Raw genomic sequence first — 11327 nt, 5'->3', positions numbered from 1 at the left:
CAAATAGATGTTCGATTTTAATAATATTTTCAATTTTCAAATCTCTTTGTGAGTGTTTGAGTTTAGTTAATTCTCGGTATTCTGCAGAATCAATGAGTCTTAACTCCTAAATTCACGGCATTCTTTTGAATCAACATGAGTTTAGTTGTTCTTTTATTCCGGCATTCTCTAGAATCAACGGAGTATTTTGAACTTTAAACTTCCGTTGCATCATATTTTGTTCCACCCTGAAGCACCTAATTACATAATTTTTCTTAATATTGTATCAACTACTGTTGACATAGATCTGGATTTTCTTTCATATTTATATACATAGTCTATCAAGTGCTTCTTAATTCTCTCACATTATAGGATAAGGCATTTTCTTGTTCATGGTTGGCATAGAGTTAGGGTCGACCGATGATGAATGATGTCTAAACTCACTACCCATCATGCATAGATGTGCGTGTGTGTGTGTATTATATATACATATAGCACATGATCAACAAATAAGTTAAAAAACAAGTAGTCGACATAAGTAGACTTTGAAGCTGATTAATGAAATTTTGCAAAATAGTTGTACTTTCAAAATAACAAGTACCGTTTTTCTTATTTGGCCACCATTTTTGTCAACGACGTATTAATGACTCTGACATCCAACTATATTTTACGACTAATCATCACCAAACTTGTGCTTCTTGTCAAAAAAAAAAATACTTGTGCTTCTTGTCGGCCATTGATTTGCTGTGCCTATTTGTCGCACCTGTTAATACAAAGCGGCCATTGAGAATTACTTTTAACTTCTTTAAAATGAATTTATATTATAATTAAGCAGTCTTATTATTACTATTAGCTGGAAAGAGAAATGAAAAAGTAACTAAAACCAAGAGACAAGGCCAACAAGAGCGGGTGATGTGATTGAGCCCATGAAATAGAGCAGAAATGTGCAAGAATTCTGTTGAGCGAGAACTCGATTTTTTTAAGCAGGGCCATCATCATCTATCAACATGCACGTCGCTGGGCTGCGTCATGAATGGTACTCTTTATCACCGGCTGAAGAATCCAAATGAACGAGGCCGATTCATGAACATTGCCAGCCGGTATTGGCATTTGGCAACAACTGTTCGGTTGCAGGATGGTTGTTTGGCCTCCATTTAATTCTTGTGACCTAATTATCGGGTGAATACTTAATTGGTCCTCATACTTGGAATTAAGTGTATGTTCAGTTCTTATATTTAAAAAATATTTTAAAACATCCTTATTATTAAATATGTTGTACTTCTAACCTTACTTTTTATTTTCTTTTATAATAATACCCTTTTAATAATATTTCTAAGATATTAATAAAAAATGATAATTTATTAAATTAACCTTAAAAGTATTATAAAAATTTACACAAACTTTTATATTATTATTTTATTTTTAGGATTAGTTTATTAATTAATTTATTTTATAAAATAATTATTAATGATATTGTTGAAACATTGCTTTAAATTTGATGATAGTAAGGTTGTTGTACATGTACAAAAAATAATAATTCTTTCACATTGATATTAATTAATTAATTTTTAATAAATAATTATTGGTTAATTTACTCATTTATAGATAAATTAATTAATATCAAGTATATTGTTGAAAGTGTATTATTGTTAAAAAAAAAAAGTAAGTGTAAAAGTATAATATATTTAACTACATAGATGTTTTGAGATATTTTATAATATAAAGGGATTAAACAAGTATTTATCCCCTAAACAAATTCTACTATGGTCAAGTATGGATATTGAGTCCAATCTGAATATAAAATATCTGAGTTTACCTTGTATCGACTCTCTGTGCAGTGCAATCTAAGTACATATTTAAAGAGTTTAAAATGAAATGGATCTATTTTTAGATCTCTTGTCTTGTATCAACTCCATTAAGGTGATGAATTGGCTAAAAAGAAGGAAAAAGTAATTGTAAAAATGTAATACATTTAACTACATGAATATCTTGAGGTATTTTATAAAATATAGAGACTAATCAAGCATTTATCTCCTAACTATACTCTACTATGGTCAAGTCCTGATGTTGAGTCCAACCTGAATATAAAATGTATGAGTTGATCATATATGGACTCGATGGAGTGCAATCTAAATATATACTTAAAAGAGTTTGAAATGAAATGGATCTATCTTCAGATCTCTTGTATTGACTCTATTAAAGGCGTAGCTTGAATATTTGAGCCTATATGAAACCCATTCTATTTCTAAATATTTGAAATAAGTCTTCCTTCACAAAAGACTGAAACTGTACTTTCTAGGCGTGCAATGAAAGGTGGATTAACTGCCATTCAACCAATAGGTCTGATTTCCGCCTTCCTTTACTCTCTTGAGATTAAGATAGTTCTCCTTTTGGTCATGATTAGGCCTAGGCCCTGAGCTATGTATGATTCGAGAAATCTTTCTCCGTTACTGAAAAGTCCCTACGTTGAGTTGGGTCCAAATTGTGACTCAAGTTCCATGACAGTGATATGTGGTCGTGGCCCTGTCATGGTGGGTTAGGCCTAGTTTGAAAAGTACATACATCAACACACATCATCTTCAAAACCTAAATTCTTTATTAAAATATTTGTGATTAAAGGAAACAGTGTCACTCTTTTGATTATCTAAAAAAACAGAATGATTCATTATAAAATTACATCTCAAAGAAATTTGTAGCAAAGTATCAATGTAATTTTTTTTTTTGGCAACATATTATCAATTTGTTTGATATTTTTAGTATTATTACAACTACGATGTTCATTTATATTTCCTTTTAATATACAGTATAATGGATGCGTGTGACAGAACGATATATATGTATACCACTGATTGTTGCCATGAGTAGAAAATCTTTTTCTTTTTAATTTTTAATTTTTCGATTTTCCACTTATTGTCTTTATGTATTTAAACAAGCTGGGTATCTTGATTCTTGGCAGTAGAATGGAAGCTACGGTTAATTATCAAGTAATGTTAAAATTTTTGTCATGGAGTCCATAACGAATTGACAAACTTCCAAGTGAGAAAATTACCTTTTATGCATTATATTTCTTAACCATGACAGTACAGGGCAGTTGCCTAATAAAAGCTATAAACTATAAAGTGGAATTTGATATTTATTTGTCCATGGCTTTATCTGCAACAACACAGAGGGGGGACAACACCAGAAATGAACAAAATTTGCATAAGCACATACAGTGGCTTTAATCATCGTTTTGGAATATGCGACCGTGGCCAATTTACAAACATCCAAAACAATCCAATTAAGCAGGCCGCAGTGCATTTTTGGCTCCATATGATTGTTCATTTTGATATTATCCAATCTTTATTGATAACCATAAAGAATTTTTTTTCAAGGATTACAGCAGCACATGCTCCAAAGATGCCTGTGTGTTTTAAATGACCTTTGATAATATGATCTAATGGGAGAAGTCTTGTACTTATAATATTGAATATAAGAGTTTGATCCTCCGTAAGAGTTTTATGGAGATTAATTTCAGTACTACTTCAATTATCAACTAATTGAGTGGAAACAATATATTCTTTACGAAAAATAAGTGAAGTAGACACATTAGAGGGTTTAAAGTATTAGGACAAGTGCTTCAGTGTGTCAATATATGGCGGTAATCCCACTTGTATAGTATGATTGTAAATATGAATTGTAATATCGATGTAATATCAGTAAACAATCTTTGTATACATAATTAAAAAAAAAATCCTCCCCCCCCAAAAAAAGGAAAAAAATATCATTCTCTAAAATATGTTTTCACATTCAAGTTTAAACATAAACGGGGTAAATCTAGCCCATAGAAATTTGACTTACTCATAAAATCAGTCACTGTATCTAAAAAAAAGTTTACATAATTATATTAATGGTGCAATACGATCTAAATGAGTTTATGATATATAAATCTATGGTCATAATCTATTTCTTAATGTGCACATAATTTATTGATGAAATTGTATTATTTCAAAAACTACTTCTCCGTCGAACTAATGTGAGTGAATTTATAATGATTTAAATACTTGGTAAGCGTAGAAAGCTATTTGTATAGATGTGTAGATCTTGTTAATGTGGGATTTGTAGCTGGACATTATATTTGGTAAAATAGCTGCTAATTTCCTCCTCTCCTTCCAACCCACCCCCCCCCCCCCAGTTTGACCCAGGCTTGACTAGTACCTCATCTAGTCATCTGATCAGCGTTCAGCACGTGCATGCTAAGTATACTAATCTGGAATTTAAGAGTTTCATCAATCTCCATAAGGAGGTCGGATAAAACCTGAATCGGACGGTGAAGATTGGCGTTCAGTAGATGCAGCAGATAATCATATCCATGCGCGGTATAGAGGGGTGGAGGCATAGCATAATGGGTGTTGGGACTTTTAGGTAATCGAAAGGCTCGGATCACATGCTGCGCGCTTTTGTGTGGCTGCTGGAAGGCAGGCAGCATATTGACGGGGACTGAAGTGAGTGAGCAAGGGAGCATTAATTTGCCGTGTTTAGCTGTGACGACCTATAAAATTGGTGCGTGAAATCATGGTGTTTGTAATGCGGCGTGGCGTGAATCAAGGTTAATGCCAAAGGACGCAACAAAGTTGTGGGCTTAACACACACTCCTGAGCCTTCGAAATAAAGTAATAATAAGTGAGAGATGCCGCTATCCGCAGTAAAGCACTGAATTGTTAAAGAGAAAAGTGGGGTGGTGACTGGTGAGAGGCATTCATGGTTATTTACATTGTTGACACCAACAGCATTTACGCCGCAAGAGGGACTCTTATTTCCTTGAAAATATTAAACCTTTATTTGTTTTGTACGTCCATATTTTGAATGTATGCAGATTTGGCATTAGTTATTGGTAACCAACCGCAAAATAAGAGACAGAGAGAGCATTGAAATTCATTTCTGTTTTAGCTAGTTGTCAGCAACTACTAACTAGCCAAGTTTGTATTTCTCAAAAGTCTAAATATTCACACCAAATAAGACATTGGCACTCTGAAAAAAATTTAGAGTCTTTTCTCAATCCATGAAAACTGAGTTAAGACTTTCTAAGTTATACCTCTTCTCCTACTCAATAAATGTTATCAATTATTATTTCAACCTTCTTTTTCCTGGATCGAAATTTCAAAAACCTACGGGTCCCAGCCGAGCCATGAGCGTACTAAACAAGAGAATACAAAGATAAATTACAGCTTTTTTATGGAAATAATAAAATGTTTAGCCAGGAAGACAAATAGAAAGCAGACAAGGAGGTATATAAATGATTATGTTGATAATGATGATGCATACACATTGCGTAGTTTGTTAAGTCTTTTAGTGATGGACTGAGGGTTAATAATTACCAAGTAGATTATTGGGCACATAATGCCCTTCCATTTTGTTACCAAAGAATTTTCAAGGAAACTGTGTCGAACACAATTCGTCAATAACCGTATACAATTTATCATTAAAATTTGTTATCTTATGTACTTCTGGTGCAGAGTTATATGTTTCTTAAAAATAATTGAAGCCATTAGTGTTTCAAAACCGGAAGCGCATCATTCCCAAAATTATGATTTAGTGTACCCTAAGATAAATCAAAAAAATCCTATAATATGACCTACATATGTCGGTTGGAACTTGTCGTTCGGGAAAAGAATATCACGAGATAAAGTGAAGAAAGTGCTTTCTAAATTCTACCATGGCACTGAAACACCAGGGATTATTGGGTCAATAATTCCTTAAAACACTGCGGCTCGGTGATTTGAAATGTAATTTAAAAAAAATAATTAACCAAAAAAAAAAAAAAAAAAAAAAAGGGACTGCTGTTATAAAAAGCATAATTAGCCACTTCGCAAGAGACAAGTGCAGACCCCATTCACTTATTCTCATCTTTCCGCCGGACTCTTTTTTGGCTACTGTTCCTTTTAATTTCGGATCACGGGTGAATGATAAATTTGACTGGAGAAAAAGATAATAAATTAATTTCCACGTAGGAAATAACTCTAGCGGGTTCAGATGGGGCCCGGATAACATTTTCTAAGAAAATGATTTGCGGAAGTTGACCGAGAAGCCACTGCCACCCCCACTTTAACCCACTTCGCGACTTCACGTCTTTTCTTCCGCCCAACTCTCATGAAGCGTGGCACAACTCACGCTGACTAAAATTCCTCAAAATGAATTCATTTACCAATCTACCCCTCCCATGCGTCTCCTGTGCATCAACCATTTTTATAAAAAAATTACTGATCCTCTGCCGTTGGATGTGTGGAAAATTAATGCGATTTATCACGTGGATAAAAATTAGAGCAGCCCACTTCTTGGCTCTTGCTAAGCTCTTTCTTTGCATTAGCTGGCGCCTGTCGAGTTTCATTAATACACATGGTCATTCTTGTCACAAGGCTCGTGTTACGTGCACCGTGATAGGCCCTATCGTGTTATTCTATCTAACCTTTTGATAATGACAGAACCACCAAAATCCTTTTTTAATAATCATGGATAATGGATTAGTTGATATGAAGCACCTACGTAATTAATTTTGGTCATAATTTATTTCGCGTATTAAATAGAGAAAATAGTCACGTCCCATTCCCATGATAAGTGATTCTTAACATTATTATTTTTTTAAAAAAATGAAAATAGCCACCGGCTCACACCTTTAACATCCGGGCGCGTCCGCGAGTTCGAGCTTCAACCAGGGCTCATTTTCCTTTCAAATATTTAGATAGGTAAACATCTCCCTAATTTGTAAATGTTTTATTTTCATCAATTTATTTAGCATTGTGAATGATTCAAACAATAATCTTTTGTTGTATGCTTTTTTTAAGAGTTATTATCCTTTCACTACAACCACACAAATTATTGAAAGATAACATTTCACCTTAATTTTTTGAAAAATAACAGTTTATTATATATTTCTATCACTGCCAATGGTTTAATGATGGTATCATGTTGACGTCATAGGAGTAAATTTATATTTTTATCAAATGAAACCCAAATTTGTAATTAAGTGTTAGGGTTATTATCCTTTCATTACGGCAATGCTTATTATTAAGAGATAACACTTCACTATATTAACTTTTTTAAAAATAACAGCTATCAATTTGCAATACAATAGATCAATTGCAGGGATAATATTGTAATTTAAATATCATTATAAGCAGCAATGGTACTTTGTTTCACACTAAGAATAGGGTAAGATTGTAAATTCGCACGGCACTCATTTCTATTACTTTTTTTATTTTATTTTAGGAGTTGTTCGTTAAGAATAAAATTGGTATTTTATAAGTCAATTAATGGGTCAACTAATGGAAGTGATAAAAATATATTAAACTATTATTTAAAAAAAAATTAATCTAGTAAAGTGTTATATTTTAATAATTTGTATAGTAGTTTGTTAGTTTGCAATTTCGGGGCCTAGTAAAAAGAAAATAAAATCCTTTTTTTAATTTTTCTTTTTATATTTCACCCCTTCGCTTTTTTCTTGTCTTCATTTCCACTACAAGGTACATCAATAACCACTTTAACCGTTGTTATCAACCCGGAAAAAGAAAAATGATCACTTTCAACGTAATTTTTCATTGCATGTGTTTTTTTGACAGGAAAAGGCCCAAAAAAAAAAGCTATTTTGACGTCCCCTTAGCAAGAATCTACATTGTAAATTTATAAGCAATTACTACCGTGACCTTACGAAGACGATGCATTTTAAAGGGGACATTAGCAATCACAATTGTGAGAAAGTGAAAGTTTTTAGAAGCACAGGCAAAATAATCAAAACTATAATATACCCTTTTAAGGGGTTTAGCAGTGGTGCGAGCAAAATCACAAAATAGAAAAAAAAAAAAAAAAAAGAGTTATTTGGGGGATATAATTTTTTGTATTAATTAATGTGGTATATAAAAGTTTATGCATGTAATGACAGCTAATGAAACAAATTAATCAATGCAAATAGTTTGTGTCTCTAGCATTATTCATTGAATAGACAAGTCTTTTGTCAGACAAATTGGTGTTAATATGGTTGGATATTTATCAGCATAATTTTTTTTTTCTTGCGTTACTTTGTTCCCACCCCTTTCTCACGACAACTTAATCGTATTTCATCCTTAATTTGTTGTTTTCATCGTAAGAGATCAAATCAACTATATGCTATCATTTAGAGAAACCATGAACATAAAATTTGCTTTGAGTTTTGATTCTAAAAATCAAAAAATTAATTTGACTCAATCTAATTAAGAATTTAGAACAAAAATAATTAATGGCATCTTTTCAACTGTGAATTTTTTTTTTTTGGTGGCACAATTTACTAAGAACATGATCTATTTTACGTGCATAAGTCAAATTGAATATAACTTTTGAAATATATAATTTGGGTTACATGGACAAAATTATCCTTGAAAAAAAATTCATAGGTTAAATGAGAAAGTGATGAGAGAGCACAAAATGGTTTTGGGTAGATGAAGCTTCCCATCCATGAAAGGTGAAAACAACTAACAATGGGTTGCACTGGCACTAATCCCTAACATAATTTAAGCTGAAAAATCTTGTGAACCAAGAAATCACATTGGTATGCATGAAAGAAAGGAACCCAATGACCAATCATTTATTGACTGACATGTCCTTGTAATCAAGACTGTACTGTCTTTACTAACCTAAAGCATTATCAACTCATATATTTAATTTAATTAACTCTCCATTATATTAGTATTCTACTTCCTTTTAATAAATAAATCTTGACTGATTCTTCTATAAGAATAGCGTGGGTTGGGTGCCTCCTTTTGCCCGGATATTTCGTTCATTTCAAGGCAGATTATTTTTTACATATCTTTCCAGTCAGAAAAAAATTAGGAGAATTCAGATCTCCACCAGTCACATTATGGGGATATGAGTGCGTAAACAAAAACTACGTGGTCCATTGAGGTTATTCCTGTCATTTCATCTTGTAGTTTGTGGTTCATCTTCTAATCAAATCATTGATTTTATACTTTTAAGCTAAACCAACAAACTGAGGCTGAAAGCCTGAATCAGAGAACAAAAGAAATAGTGTGCGAGACTTGTGAGAGAGAAAGAACTCTTCTTCTTCAGCTTCGTTCCCCAAGCGGACAAAGCCCATGATCATTTTTTTAGCAAACTTGTCAGCTTTAACTTAAAGAGAGTAGAAACTAGCAACTAGCAAGCAGTTTTTACATGAACAGCTGGAAACGTGAATAGGACATGTAACATTAACTGAATTGAACTCCCCCAGGTACTTGCAGAGAACATGTTCTTGGGTCCACTGGCAAAACCCCAAAAGTACTCATCCGAAACGAAACAAAGTTTTGCTAAGCATTGCTACCAGGACACTCTTGAATGCGTGCTTACTTGCTCCACTCTTAAATTGCTTAAATGAATGAGTTCAAGATTTCAAAGGGATGAATGTTGGCATGTCAGTCAATGTTACAGAGACTGAGTTTAAACTAGTAATGACAAAGTAAGCGGTGAAGAAACCAAAGAAAAGAACTATTCTTTCCACAAAGGAGAATCCATACACTTCAAAAAATTATCGAATGAACATTAAAGCTAACTACAAAGAACAGTTTGATTTTCCCAAATCATCTATTACGCATCTGAAACCACACTAAAGTCATCTTCTTCCAATGGGGCAGGAAGATTGAGATCTATCAAATTGTTCTCAAACTTAACTGCAGGGTCTGTAGCAACAACAGCAGCAGCGGCAGCAGTTGATGATGAATTGGCTAACAAGTGAGATCTCTTGTGGCCGCCAAGTGCTTGACCAGAACCAAACACCTTGTAACAAAATGGACACTCAAATATTTTTTCATCAGCAGCAACTTTAGTACCCGCATTAATGTTTGTTTCACAAACTTTCTTGTGTCCGCCCAAAGCGTGATAAGATCGAAAGGCTTTCTTGCATTTCTCACACCGGTATTTCCCGCGAGTCAACTTGATCTCTTCGGATTCCTCCACCATCTCGACAATTTTATGATCTTGTGCTTCGTCATTGTTTCTCATCCACACATCGCGCGAAAGCATCATAAGGCACATGGCAACATCCTCTTCAGGAGAAGTATCAGATACTGAACTCACCGGTTCCGGCTCTGCTGGTGACTCAAGGAAATTGGGTTTTTTCAACATTGGTTTCTGATGATGATCCTGATGAGCTGTAAACAGTTTCCGGTTCCTCTTAGATCGTCTCCGAGTTGGGTTTCTTGACTCAGTCTCACTCTCTCTGTCTTGAACAACAACAGAACCAGAATCGACTGCAAAAGAAAACTCAGGATCTGCAAACCTGAAACTCTTCTTTGGATTGTTTCTCAACCCGTAACCCAAAGATTTCTCTTCTGCAACTTCTGGGCTTTTGCCTTTCACTTCCACCCCCTCTCCAGAAGATGAAGACGAAGTTGAAGCTGACTCGGTACTATCACTGGGTTGCTGCTGTTGATTCGTCTTTGGAGGTAGAGGATGAGCTGCCAAGTGAGCTTTCATGTGACCACCCAAGGCTCTGCCATTAGAGAAACTCCTAGTGCAAAGCTTGCATTTGTGCTTCTCCATTGGCACAGAGCATAAGCAAAAGCAGCAACCTCTGAAGCAAAAGCACTTTTCTTTCTCTCACAAGTAAATAGAGAGATTAATTGGGGGAACTTAAAAGGAGTAGGTGACAAGCATTCCTCCACCAAAAGAAACACACAACCCAAAAATTATGATTCTGAAAATAAAATATGAAAAAACAGTTGTAAATTTTTAAAGAAAAAAATATATTATTAATCAAACTGTATTTTTTTTCTTTTTTCTTTTTCTTTTTTTTTTAAGAATTGCAAAAACTATGAAAATGTGTGATCATGAATGGCGAAAGAGGGACAAGTAACATGCAAATCTTGCCCATTTGGATAATAAGCTTTTCTTTTTACCGCTTTCTGAAAGTCCATATACTGCCAGTTAGGCAATTACACATCTTTTTTTGCTTAATTTAATTTAGTTAATACTATGCTTTGTGTAGATACAGTGATACTCATTCATAACACTTATCATCAGAATCATCATTTTAATATTTATTTGGCAGTCAGCTTAATTTTATGATGGGTTTTCAATTCAAAAAATTTGAGCGCACCCTTTTTATATATTCTATGGACCCAGTAAACTTTGTTGATGAGTGTAACTTTGCATCTCTTACATTAAAACCATTTTTTTTTAAATTTCTTTTCCGGACCAATGATCATATTATATGGTTTGTTTTTTCTCCCAATTACACTAACAAAAAATTTTTAGTCAGAAATTTATGGAATCTCCTAAATCAACTCTATGATAACCTAATATAGGTCAAAGTTGCTATTTCTACATTTTTGAAAAACATTACCCAC

At 33.5% G+C, this 11327-nt stretch overlaps 1 protein-coding gene across 1 annotated transcript; it reads right to left on the bottom strand.

The window, feature by feature from the left end:
• Positions 1 to 9376: 9376 nt before the first annotated feature.
• LOC18047304 (zinc finger protein ZAT1) lies at positions 9377 to 10599 on the bottom strand. The gene has a single exon (XM_006440245.2). The coding sequence runs from the start codon at positions 10519 to 10521 to the stop codon at positions 9568 to 9570; it is 954 nt and encodes a 317-aa protein (XP_006440308.1). The 5' UTR covers positions 10522 to 10599; the 3' UTR covers positions 9377 to 9567.
• Positions 10600 to 11327: the final 728 nt, after the last annotated feature.

The sequence above is a fragment of the Citrus clementina genome, unplaced genomic scaffold, assembly GCF_000493195.1.
Source record: "Citrus clementina cultivar Clemenules unplaced genomic scaffold, Citrus_clementina_v1.0 scaffold_3, whole genome shotgun sequence".
Classification (NCBI taxonomy): Eukaryota; Viridiplantae; Streptophyta; class Magnoliopsida; order Sapindales; family Rutaceae; genus Citrus; species Citrus x clementina.
The sequence above is the reverse complement of the archived record's forward strand: the minus strand, read 5'-3'. Positions and strand labels throughout refer to the sequence as shown.

What these genes read in the sequence shown, in the direction of transcription:
- LOC18047304 (XM_006440245.2), bottom strand. Translation starts at nt 10,521, where the DNA reads ATGGAGAAGCACAAATGCAAGCTTTGCACTAGGAGTTTCTCTAATGGC.